The sequence below is a fragment of the Pongo abelii genome, chromosome 7 (genome assembly GCF_028885655.2).
Source record: "Pongo abelii isolate AG06213 chromosome 7, NHGRI_mPonAbe1-v2.0_pri, whole genome shotgun sequence".
NCBI lineage: Eukaryota > Metazoa > Chordata > Mammalia > Primates > Hominidae > Pongo > Pongo abelii.
In genome coordinates this window covers 6,677,666-6,691,334 of record NC_071992.2, presented here as the reverse complement: position 1 = coordinate 6,691,334, position 13,669 = coordinate 6,677,666, and the positions used below count along the sequence as shown (strand labels likewise).

At 40.9% G+C, this 13,669-nt stretch overlaps 1 protein-coding gene across 6 annotated transcripts in view; it reads right to left on the bottom strand.

Moving 5' to 3' along the window:
• Positions 1–7,500: 7,500 nt before the first annotated feature.
• The window catches only part of MCPH1 (microcephalin 1), a 237,460-nt gene continuing 231,291 nt past the window's right edge, over positions 7,501–13,669 (bottom strand). For 3 of the 6 annotated variants that reach the window (XM_054561156.2, XM_024251035.3, XM_054561158.2), the window contains 2 exons: positions 8,712–8,831; positions 7,501–8,122 (listed from right to left, as the gene is read on the bottom strand). In XM_054561156.2, coding sequence (XP_054417131.2) covers positions 8,067–8,122; positions 8,712–8,831 — 176 coding nt within the window. In that variant the 3' untranslated portion in view covers positions 7,501–8,066. The remainder of the gene's footprint in view (positions 8,123–8,711; positions 8,832–13,669) is intronic. The other 3 variants (XM_054561157.2, XM_002818777.6, XM_063726496.1) reach the window with 1 other exon arrangement.

Here is a 13,669-nt window from a genome sequence, read left to right as displayed (position 1 = left end):
ATCTCGCAAGGTATTTGCAACACTGTAAGAAATAGCAATTTGGTCTCGATATCCTGACCTCATGAGGCAGGAGAATGGCGTGAACCCAGGAGGCGGAGGTTGCAGTGAGCCGAGATTGGGCCACCGCACTGCAGCCTGGGCGACAGAGTGGGAGTCCACCTCAAAAAAAAAAAAAAAAAAAAAGATATAGCAATGTGGTTTAACAAGACATTACATCTTGTGCAGAAGTAAATGAAATGTACATGTATAATATCCCATCGCGTATTCTAACTCCCCGCTACTGAAAGTGCATCCACATCACCGGAGAGCTTGTTAGAACCCAGCCTTTGCAGTGAGCCGTGAGCGTGCCACTGTACTCCAGCCGGGTGACAGAAGGAGACCCATCTTGAAAGAAAGAAGAGAGAGAGAAGAGACAGAAGGAAGGAGGAGAGAGAGAAGGAAGGAGAAGAGGAGAGGGGAGGGGAGGGGAGAGAAATACAGCCTTTCTGGCCCCAGATGTACTGAAGTAGAATCTACCAGTTAACAATATTCCCAGGTGATCTGAATTTGTATTAAAGTTTGAGATGCAGTTGTCCAAATCCTTTATTAAATTGGTATGCTTAGATTTTTCTCATATAATCTCAAATGAAATTATAAGGGGCATGATTATAAACAATTATCTAGCAAAGATCTCTCAAGTCCTTGAATGGCATTTCCAAAAACATGAGATAACATTTACTGTAACTCAAGGTGAAAAATGTTTCTTCAAAGACTGTCAATGTCTGCCCAAATTAATGGGAGCAGCTACATGGAACACAAAGACGCTCTCAGGGACCATCAAAGGAAGTCTCATTTGTGACGTCTCTGCAATGTTCCATGTTTCTCTTTCAAAGACATTTTCTGAGTTTGATCAAAGTTCTCCGTCGTGCATAGACCATTTCAGTTTGGGACATCTTGGGTGCACAGAGAAAGCCTTGTGGGTCAGGAATTCTGGTATTTAGATTCTTTGCACTGAGTTACTGCTTGTGGGTGGCATGTCTTTCAAGATCTCAGCTTCTTTGTCAGTGATAGGAGGGACTGCACCAGACCGGCAGTTTTCAAGCAATTTCGGAAGTATCTACAAAGGCACTGTGCAGCGTACCCTTGTGCAGAGAACGATGAGATCCTTGGGTGAAGATCTGAAACCCTTATTTGACCACCCCCCACCCCAGCTTAATGAGAGTGGTCCTGATGCCATGTTTTTACCTATTGTATTTCTTTGTGCATCCTCATGTGAACAAAGGATGTTGCTATTGAAAGAAGGCTGAGAACAAACATCTATTAAGGAAGGTCTCATGGAAATACTTTAGATTCTAAGTTTAAGGACCATGTAGTTACCCTGAAGTCTATGGGACACAGGAGGATAGTGACCTCAGTAAACATTGCAAGATTGATCATTAATTGTCATCTGTAGGATACAGTAAATTCCTCTTCAAAGTTTAGCCTGTTAATGTCTTTTAAAATTCAAGAGGGAGAAAATTGTTAAGTACGCTGAGTTCTGAGTTCCTCTCCAAAGAACCAATGTGTCAGTATATTCAGCTTCCCTGCTCTTTGTTCTCCATTTTAAAGTTTAACTTTCTCATTCTTTACGTCTCTTTACCCCTAGTTTCAGTAAACAACCCCCTCCTAGCCTCTATCACCTGCTCTGTCCTTAGTCACCTGTTCTGTGCTTAGTCACCTGTTCTGTCCTTAGTCATCCTAGTCACCCGTTCTGTCCTTAGTCATCCGTAGTCACCCGTTCTGTCCTTAGTCATCCATAGTCTCCTGTTCTGTCCTTAGTCATCCGTAGTCACCTGTTCTGTCCTTAGTCATCCTTAGTCTCCTGTTCTGTCCTTAGTCACCTGTTCTGTCCTTAGTCTCCTGCTCTGTCCTTAGTCATCCTTAGTCACCTGCTCTGTCCTTAGTCATCCTTAGTCACCCGTTCTGTACTTAGTCACCTGTTCTGTCCTTAGTCACCCTTAGTCACCTGTTCTGTACTTAGTCACCTGCTCTGTCCTTAGTCATCCTTAGTCACCTGCTCTGTACTTAGTCACCCTTAGTCACCTGTTCTATCCTTAGTCATCCTTAGTCACCTGTTCTGTCCTTACTCACCTGTTCTGTCCGTAGTCATCCTTAGTCACCTGTTCTGTCCTTAGTCACCTGCTCTGTCCTTAGTCAACCTTAGTCACATGCACTGTCCTTAATCACCTCTTCTGTCCTTAGTCATCCTTAGTCACCTGTTCTGTACTTAGTCACCTGTTCTGTCCTTAGTCATCCTTAGTCACCTGTTCTGTAACTGTCCTGCCAGTCTGGCTTGTACCTCTGCTGTCTTTAAAATAGCCAATTGGAATTAGCTTAGACTGTGCGGTCCAACCCTAGTCAACAGGGGAAAGATATAGCAGTAGGGCTAGCTGCATTAGGAATAAGGCCCCCTTCCCCTCACTTGTCCAGTGTGCTCTCGCCATTGTTCCATCCGCTAGATGCACCCTTCTATAAAAGTAAATTGCCTTGCTGAGAAAACTTCTGCCTGAGTGCTATTTTCACTTGGCAGCACTGAGCATTTACTTCCAACATCATCCCATCCAGCAGCCTCACAGTTGCCCTGTTATGGCTGAACGAGCTTGTAGTATAGGCCTGGGCAGCAGGAACACAGATTCCAGAGTGAGACTGCCAGTGCCGAAATGAGACCATTAGTTTTTATTTATTCCTCTTTTGTTCTAGGTTTCACTGAAGAAATGTTGGTTTCACAGTGCTGCCCAGATTCCCCTGAGCTGTTATCTGCATATTACTTTCTGTCTGATGGGTCCTCTGGGTAGCTGATACAGACATGGAGTTCAAAGAGCAAGAGATGACCAAGGGTGACTCCTGGGAAAAATAAAAGCGGGTAGAAGCAGGCTCAGGTATGGAAAACCTTCTGGCCACTGTGGAGGTCTGACAGCTTAGACCACATTGCAGGTCACACGCAGTCTCGGTCAACTCCACAGGGAGTTCTAGGGTGAGGAGCCTCATGTTGGGCGGAATCAGCCATGCCCTGTGCCTTTCTGTGCCCACTTATTGGCTGGGGACTGCAGAGAAAGACCATGGCCTTAAGTTGAAAGCTGAGGCTGATCTTAAATGAACTACCAGATGCAGGTTGGAGAGTCTTAGCTACCTGCACTCATTGCTGTGGAAGAGAAAGTTCTTTCTCTACGGGAGATCTGAGAGCTACTGCCCTGAGGCTGCCATGTAGCTCTCGCTCTCTCTTTTTTTTTAAAAAATAGCTTTATTGATGTATAATTCACATGCCTTAAAGCTTACCCATTAAAAGTGTTCTGTTCAGTGATTTTAGTAAATGTATACAGTTGTGTAACCAAAATCACAATCCAATTTTAGAATGTTTCCATCATCCCAAAATGTTTGCTGTCTGTTCCCACTCCCATCCCCAGCTGCAGGAGACCATGAATCTGTTTTGTGCCTCTACAGTTTTGCGATTTGTAGAAATGGTATCTAAATGGAATCATACAATCTGTAGTCTTTTGTGTCTGACCTCTTTCACTTATGTTTCTGAGGCTCACTCATGTTCTTGCACGTGTTAGTAGTTTGTTGCTTTTTAGAAGTTTGCTGAGTAGCATTCCATGGTGTGGATATACATTTTGTTTATCTACTTTTCAGTTGATGGGCTAATTTTTGGTTATTATGAATACTGTTGCTATGAACATTTGTATACAAGACCTTGTGCAGATCCATGTTTTCATGTATTTTGGTTATATACCTGCGAGTGAAATTGCTGGGTCATATGGTAGTTGAATGTTCAATTTTTTAAGCAACTGCCAAATGGTGTTTCAAAGTGGCTGTATCATTTTGCAGTCATGCCAGCAATGTAGGAGGGTTCTCGTTTCTCCATATCCTGGTCAGATTTTGGAATTATCAGTCTTATTGTTTACAGTCATTCTAGTGAGTGTGTAATAGGTATTTCATTGTGCCTTTAATTTGTATTTCCCTAGTGACTAATAATATTGAGCATTTTAATGTGCTTAATATTTGTATATCTTGCATGACTTGTCTTCAGCTTTTTCTTTATCCTTTTATTAATGAGTTATGAGTTCTTTACATGGTCTGGGTACAAGTCCTTTATCAGATATATGATTTGCAAGTATTTTTTCATAGTCTGTGGCTTGTCTTTTCATTTTTTTTAATGGTTTCTTCAGAAGAGCAAAACTTAAAATTTTGACAAAGCCCAACTTATTTTTTTAATAAATTGTGCCTTTAGTGTCATATCTAAGAAATCTTTGCCTAACCTAAGGTCAGAATGATTTCCTGCTGTGCTTTCTTCTGTACATTTTATTTTTTACATTAGGCCAATGATTCTCAACTGGAAACAGTTTTGCTCTCAGGGCACATTTGGGAATATCTGGAGACAGAGATTGTCACAACTAGGTGTGTGTCAGGGGAGGGATGCCACTGGCATCTAATAGGCAGAGGCCAGGATGCAGCTAAACATTCTACAGTGCACAGGACAGCTCTCCACAGCAAAGAATTATCCACCCCCACAAACGCCAATACTGCTGACATTGAGAAACCCTGATTTAGTCCATGTTGAGCTAATTTTTGTGCATGGTGTGAGGTAAGGATCCAAGTACTTTTTTTTTTCTTCTGCCAGCACCATTTGTTGAAAAGAATATGCTACCCTACTGACTTGCCTCGTCACCTTTGTTCAAAGTCAATCAGCCATAAATATGAAGATTTATACCTGAATTCTCTATTTTGTTATTTGATTTACATGTCTATTCTTATGCCAATGTGTTACTTTTGTTCTTGTTGTTTTTGAGATGGACTCTTCTGGGTTCAAGCTATTCTCCTGCTTCAGCCTCCTGAGTAACTGAGATTACAGGTGTGTGCCATCATGCCTGGCTAATTTTTTGTATTTCTAGTAGAGACGAGGTTTCACCAAGTTGGCCAGGCTGGTCTTAAACTCCCGACCTCAAGTGATCCACCCGCCTCAGCCTCCCAGATAGCTGGGATTACAGATGTGAGCCATGGCACCTGGCTGATACTTTGTGATTATTGTAGTTTTACAGACAGTTTTGGAATCAGGTTCTATAAATCCTCCAACTTTGCTCTTAAAAAAAATTGTGTTGTCTACTAGAGGTTCTTTGCATTTTCATAAAAAATTTAGCATCAGCTTTTCAAATTCTACAAAAAGCCATCTGAGATTTTAATGGATTGCATTGAATCTATACATCAATTTGAGAACTGTCATCTTAACAATATTGCATCTTCTAATCTATAAACTTTGCATACATCTCTATTTAAATCTTTAACTTCTTTCAGCAATGTTTTACAGGTTTCAGTATACAGATGTTACAGTTGTTGCCAAGTCTATTCCTATTTTATTTTTAGATTCAATTTTAAATGGAATCGTGGTCTTAATTTCATTTTGAATTGCTTATTGACAGTATATATAAATACAATTCTGTTAGTTTTGTATATTAACTTTGTATATTGCAATCTTGCTAAACTTGTTATAAGTTCTTGTAGGGTTTTTTTTTTTTGCATTCCTTACAATTTCTATACATAGTGTCTTGTATTCTTGAGAATAAAGACTTTTATTTCTTCACTTCCAATCTGTATAGCTTTAATTTCCTTTTATTGCCTTCTCTGGGTAGAATCTTTAATGCAACGTTGAATAACAGTGGTGAGAGCCATAAGCCTTTAAAAAATTTTTTTAAAATTCAGAATCCTGAGAACCTCTAGCCCTATATGTTTTGAGTAACGCTTTGCAGACCCACAGTAAGCTACTAACAGGATTGTTGAAAGGGTAAAATGAAGTACAACATATAATATGCTTAGTGTAATGTCTAGCAACAGTCAGTCCTCATAAAATATTAGCTTTCAGAAAGAGAATCTTGACTGGCCACTGGCAGGCCAGCATCAGGGATCAGAACTTAACATTGAGGACTGAGGCCTGGGTAGGCAGAGGCTGGGCTGGCTCCATGGCTGATGTGGTGGGGGATGGAAGTTCTCTGTGGCTTGTCTCTAGCATGAGTCAGCACAATGTTTGTCAGCCTCCTCAGGGATTTTTGGTGCTGTGGGAGCGCTACCAAGCCAGGATGCTTGTGGTTATAGAGAAACATATGCATTGTGAAGCGAGTGAACTCAGCAATGACGCATTGTATTGAAGTTCAATTGCTGTTAGAGGATGAGTATCATAAGGGGATGATTTAGTTGTATACATTATTTTAAAAACAAGAGAAAACCCTTCATTATTTCCAGTTTCTATGGTTTTCTATAGAATGCCAATTTCTATACAATGCACTGCTACCTCCCTGCTCAAAGGTTCATTATAGAAGTGGTTCTGTTATAGTTGAGGGACTTGAAATTTGAGGTAGGAACAACAGCTGAGATGAGCAACAGATAAATAACCCAGAGCGGGAACAGCACCATGATGAGGGCTCAGTGGCACCTCCGACCTCGCTGGGACTCAGCATCTCGTTTATGGTTCTCCTTGTAGAGATCCTTGGCCTCCTTGGTTATACGTGTTCCTAGGTATTTAATTCCGTGGCTATTGGAAATGGGATTGCGTTCTTGATTTGGTGCTCAGCTTGAATGTTACTGTGGTTCGAAATGCTGATTTTGTACATGGATTTTCTATCCTGAAACTTAAGTCATTTATCAGTTCCAGGAGCCTTTTGGCAGCATCTTTAGGGTTTTCTAGGTATAGAATCATATCGGCAGTGAAGAGAGACAGTTTGACTTCTTTTCCTATTTGGATGCCTTTTATGGCTTATTCTTGCCTGATCACTCTGGCTAGGACTTCCTAGCATTTCATTTGTTTAGAAGGTGACAGACACATCAGTGTTTCTTATTTATTTATTTATTTGAGATGGAGAGTTACTCTGTTGCCCAGGCTGGAGTGCAGTGGAGCAATCTTGACTCACTGCAACCTTGGCTCACTGCAACCTCCGCCTCCTGGGTTCAAGCGATTCTCCTGCCTGAGCCTCCTGAGGAGCTGGGACCACAGGTGTGTGCCACCACACCCAGCTGATTTTTGTATTTTTAGTAGAGATGGGTTTTGCTACGTTGGCCAGGCTGGTCTCGAACTCCTGACCTCAAGTGATCTGTCCACCTCAGCCTCCCAAAGGGCTGGGATTACAGGTGTGAGCCACCGTGCTCAGCCACAAATCGGTGTTTCTATGAATCAGCCCAGCTGCCAATTTCATCTCGAGGACGGCAAGCAAAAAGTGGCCAATGGACATTGTGATCCCTTGTTGGTGATGCTTTGCTCACCATAAAGCAGGCTTGCAGAAGTAAGATACTCAGATGGCACCAATTATCCTTTATAACACCCCCCCCATACCTATCTCCTGTCATTACTTTAAGAGAGGAATCTCCGCTAGATAAAAGTCACCTTAATAACTGACAAATGTCTTTCCTACCTAATGATAATGTATTAATAAAGATCTAGTCTAAGCCAAGAAACTTGCAGAGTTCTCTAGTTGTTCTCAGTAATAAAACAATGTCAACGAATTTCCATTCTTTATTTGGCAGTACTGTGTTCTAATGACAAAGGTTCTGTGACCTTTCAATTATGATCATTACTAAGATACAAAGACTGGAATTCTATAGAAGAGGCCCGACAGATCACCTGAGGTCAGGCGTTTGAGACCAGCCTGGCCAACATGGCGAAACCTGTCTCTACTAAAAATACAAAAATTAGCCAGGCATGGTGGCACACATCTGTAATCCCAGCTACTCAGGAGGCTGAGGCAGGAGAATCGCTTGAACCTGGGAGGTGGAGGTTGCAGTGAGCCGAGATTGTGCCATTGCACTCCAGCCTGGGAAACAGAGCAAGACTCTGTCTCAAAAAAAAAAATAGTAAAATAAAAAGGCCCGAAGCTTCTCTGAAACACACATTCAGTCATCAGAAAGTCACCTGAGAGTTCTTAAGAACCACAACACATGGCAAACATGATATCGAAAGTCATCTTGTATACGCCAGTTCCTTCTCTTCACAGTTTTGTTTCTCATTTGAACATCCAAAGACAGTTTTGCGAGCTGTGTGCAGTCACCACAGGCCAGTGAGGTCACTGTCATTGTGACAATAGGTAGTTTTCAGAGGCACAGACCTTGTGCTGGGTGATGGAATCTAGAGAGAGGGAAAAGCAGTTTAGCATTCATAATAGCCAGCCATACAGGAAAGTGATAACCTGTTTGTATATACATGAAACTATATTTAAAAACAAATGGTCAAGAGCTGTGTTGTCCGTAGGCCCCCCGTCCATAGAGCACACATAGCTTTTTAAATTAACATGAAACAAAATTCAATACAATGAAACATTCAGTTCTCAGTCTCACTGGCCAGTTCAAGTGCTTGGTAGCCACATGTCCCATTAGATGCACGACATGCTCCCATTGTGTCAGAACACTCAGTGCGCAGGGTGGGAAGCTTGCCAGTCTGTGACATAGGAGCTGAGAATTTCTAATCTTAACTCACCACTTCCAATACTCTTGGCATAAGGCAGAGTATAAGTAAATACATACATGAGTTTTAATTATGACACCAGTGGTGAGAGGTAGGCCGTGCTATCCTATCTACCCAGCACAGGTATTTTTTATGGAATTCCAAGTGAATAAGCATACTTTTTAAAACTCAGTTCTTCATAGCTCAAATTAAAGAAGCTCTAAAGTCCCATCTGTTTGAAACTCGACTATTTTATGAAAATCACGAGTTGCACCTGGTCCAGGATAGCGCTGCAGATGCAGCTGAAGGGTCAGCACAGGTGATCCTGGCAGCTGGCGGAAACAGCCCCTCCCTCTTGCCTCAATCCTGGCAAGTGCACTGCATTCTATTTCTACTGTTAGAAAAAAAAGGAATGAAATCCACTGTCAGCACCGATTGGATGATAAGGTAGATTAAATCAATCACTTGCAATTAAAGAATCACAATGATTGTGTGACTATGTAATCATAATTACAGAGTTATATTTGAAGGAACTTAAGTCACACAGATGAGTGATGGAAGGTGGAAAGCTATCCTGGTGGTATGGTACAAAAAAGAAAAAAATGGGTTTATTCTATAAATATTTTTAGAAATGGAAGAAAAAAATGACTTATCTTAGTTACAGCTCAAGATAGTGTCCCAGAATTTAACTGCTGTCTTCTCAATACAAATGTGCTTCTACCCAGGAGGCCTGGGCCAGTGAGGGACCCTCAGATGAATTTCAGAAGGGAGGAACACTAACATTTGTGATAGCTTATATATATAAGAAATGATATAGTTAAAAACATTGGATATAATTATAACAATTATTATTAGTACTAGGCATACTACTTAATTCTCTCCACAACAGTGAAGCAGGTATTATTATGATTTACATTTTTTTCTTTTTTTGAGATAGGGTCTTGCTCTGTCACCCAGGTTAGAGTGCATTGGTGCAAACATTGCTCACTGCAGCCTCAGTCTCCTGGACTCAGGTGATCCTCCAGACTCAGCTTCCCAAGTAGCCGGACTACAGGTGTGCACCACCACACGCAATTAATGTTTTGATTTTTTGTAGAGCCAATGTTGCACTTTGTTGCCAAGGCTGATCTCAAACTCCTGGGCTCAAGCAATCCTCCTGCCTCAGTCTTCCAAAATTACAGACATAACCCACCACACCTGGCTTGACTTTTCTTATGCAAACTTTTGCCAGGTATAAGTTTCAATTGCTTATGTATTCAAATTATATCAACACTTTGTCTTATTCCATCTGGCTTTTGAGTCATAGGTAGGTGGAAGCCTTTTCCGATACTCAGGTTATAAAGTCATTCAGCCACATTTGTATTTTCTTCCAGGTTGTAAAAACTCTATGGATTCAATTTTTACACGTAGTTTTCTGACTAGGTGTCAGTTTTGAAAAATCATTAAAAAATGCAGAAAAAATGATGCTTTTTCCAAATTCATCTAAAAATTCAATATAATCCAAAAATTTCAAACTTTTAAAAAAGAAAAGGACATGTTTATTCTAAAGTTTATAGGAAAGAAAAAAATGCATAGGAAGATGATTTTAAAAAAGAAAAATAATGAGAAAGAATTTGACATACCAGATATCAAAACAGTCTGTACAATTATAGCAGTAAAATAGAAGTTAGCACAGAATAGACAAACAGAACAATGGACGAGAATAACCAGAAACACACCCATACCATGTGGGAATGTAAGAGATGACTCACAGGGGGCATTGTAAGTCAGTGTCAATAAATTAGTTATTAAAAAGAACATGGTCCCCTCACATTATACAGTAAGTGAAGTGCAGCTTCATTAAAGGTCTAAATATTTTTTAAAACTATAAATAGGAGAATATGAGATTATTTTTAAAGCTCAGGGGGTGAGGAAGGCCTTTCTAAGCAAAACCACTAAGTGTAGGTGCCATGGAGGAAAAGAGGTGTTTAATTTTATAAAAAATAATAGTTAAAAATTAAAAACTTGGTAATACTTAAGACACCATAAGCACAGTTAAAGAGACAGAATTTTATAACACTTACAACAAAAGTTTAATGTCCGTATTATGTAAGCATTGCTGTAAAACAGTGTGAAAAATATAAATAACCCAATTTCAAAACAGGTAAGGGATCAGGACAGGCAATTCACAAATGATAAATCTCCTATCTAAGATATTCAGACTCATTGGTAATTTAGTAATCAGGGAATTACAAATTAATGAGATCTTTTTTTTTTAACTAAACGGATCACCGAATATTGAAAATATGGGTTATGTCCAGTACTGGACATGGGAATTTATAGGACATAGGAAATAGGACTTTATATACTGTTAGTAATAGTGTAAATTGGTGCAGCCTTGTGTATCAGAATTTAAGTACACATATCCTAGGGCACAGTAATTTCACTGCTTTGAATCTATTTTACAGAAATCTTCATGAGCCTGGGCTTGGACTAGAATAATTACAGCTCAAGAAAATCTCTTAAAATTGAATTCAGATTGTTCAATTAGAAAACACCCACACACACACACACACACACACACACACACACACACACACGAGTTTAAAATAGCAGAAGCCAGCCGTATTGCAGGGTTCATGCCTGTAGTCCCACCTACTTGGGAGGCTGAGGTGGGAGGACTGCTTGAGCCCAGGAGCTTGAGTCCAGCCTGGGCAACACAGTGACATCCTATTTCTAAAATAAATAAATAAATACAATAGTAGAACAATAAAAATAACAGAAAGCACATAAATTAATTACAGTACCTCCCAATGGTTAGAAAGAATGAAGTAGCTGTATTTGTGTTAAGCTGGAAGGATCTTCTAGATATAGGGTTAAATAAAAAGTCCTGAAAAAAACATGTGATTCTCCAATATATATAAAAACAAATCCCTAAACAATATCTATGTTTATATACATTTATTTCTATGTAAATATGCTTTTTTTTTTTTTAAAGAGACAGGAACTTGATCCATTGCCCAGACTTCAGTGCAGTGGTATGATCATGGCTTACTGCAGCCTGGAATGCCTGTCCTCAAGTGATCCTCCCACCTTGGCCTCCTGAGTAGCTAGGACTTCAGGCATGTGCCACGACACCAGGCTACTTTTAAAATTTTTTTTGTAGGGACAAGTTCTTTCTATGTTGCCAAGGCTGGTCTCAAACTTCCGGCATCAAACAATCCACTCACCTTGGCCTCCCAAAGTGTTAGGATTATACATGTGAGTCACTGGACCTGATCATAATATGTTACATTCATAAATATGTTTGTAAAAGAAATCTAGAAGATACACTTCTATCTTGATTGTAGTTACTTTAAGGAAGGGATGTAAGACTGGGGGACCCTGTGTACTTCTTTACTGTTTGAGTTCTTTGACTATGAAATCAAATATCACTCCATCTACCCATCTACCCATCTACCCATCCACCCATCCACCCATCTACCCATCCATTCATCCATCCATCCACCCATCCACCCATCCACGCATGTATCCTTCCATCCACGTATTTATCATGGTGGGGATAAAGGCTGCCAGAAATATTGATCTTTAAACAGAGACAAGATAGAACAGAAGCCTACATGTAACCTCACAACAAAGTCCGTACCTTACACCTCTCATGGCCTGCTCTAGGACGTGCTGCCTGAGGAATTACACTGGACTTCTAAGCAGTGGCGTTGAGGTGCGCACGGGGCTGTGACTGAGTGTATGGTCAGCACTCTGGGAGGTCTGAAGCGCATCTGACCACTGAACAAGGGCCAACAGCTCCAGGGTCATGTCCAGGGAGCCCCTCACAGCCCCACGTTCCTAACTAACTGTAAACACACACAGGAAAAGTGATTTCTATCCAAGTTTATTTGGCATCTGAAGATAGCCACATCCCCAAATTCCAATGTCACTTCATAGGAATAATCCTCAAACATCCCATAAAATGTGGCCATAGGACAGATGTTAGAGTAATGCCAGTCGTGGCCGGTGGAGACAGAGATGAATAGGAAGCTGAACGGCCCTTGAGCAGCTCCGTGAAATTTAAATTAAAAAAAAAAAAGAATTTTTTTTTTTTTTTTTAATGTAAGCAACAGTATTTAGCAGGTCTTGGCAGGCATTTACACACAAGCTAAAGTTTATTAGCCACGCCTCTGTGTGGTCTTATGGTTAGGATACAGAATCAACATGTTGCCAAATTAATTTTTTAGAGTACAGTGGGCAAGTCACTTTATTTAACTAAAACTGCGATTGCCAGCATCCAAGTGCGGTTAATGGTACCATGTGCAGAAGTTCAAGAGCACACGGGACCCATGTGAGCTTCATCTTTGCTTATCGAAATAAGTAAGCATGTTAGGGCTAGGAGGTCTAGCCAGATCTCCATTCTGGTAAGGAACTGACCAGCTCCCTCACTGTGGGACGGTGGTCACCCAGCTTCTGCGGCTTCATGCCTTAAGGCAGCCCTTGGCAGTAGAGCCCAGCAGGTTAGAAATATCCTAGAGTCGTTTCTCATAATGAGCCCAGAGCTGCCTGCTGTGTGATTTTCATCTGCTCATATCACATCTGTCCTCTTTCACACAGCAGTCCTGTAGGCACTGCTTCTGCAGACTGAATAAACCTCCGCTCCTTCCGTGCTTCTCCCGGGTCCTGGCTTCTAGATGCCTCATTCTGGAAGCTCAGAACACAAGACTAGGTGCCACCTTCGATTCTTCTTTCTCTAATATGCCACATCCAATCTATCAGCAAGTGCAACTGGCTCTGAAATGTATATTTAAAATATGACAACTTCACAACACCTCCATCGATACGTCCCTGGTCCTAACCCCCATCACTAATCACCTGAACCACTGCAAAGGTCCAAGATTGCTTTCTCTGCTTCCATTAAAAAACATGCGTCAGCACTTTGAGAGGCCGAGCTAGGAGGATCCCTTGAGCCCAGGAGTTCAAAACCAGCCTGGGCAACATTGGGAGACTCTGTATCCATTAAAACAAAAATGAACACAGAGTAAACAAACATATACCCCAGCCTATTCCTCCCACTTAAAATCCTTCTGTGACTTCCATTTATCCTTAGAACAGAACCCAAACTTCTTGCTGTTGTCCGTTAAGGTGTCAACAGTCTGGAATGGTCCCGTCTGAAGCTGCCTGCTTCTCCAACTTCATTTCCTATTGCTTTGTCTTCTCTCCCTTCATTTCAGCCCCGCTAAACTTACCGCTTCTCCTGACCTC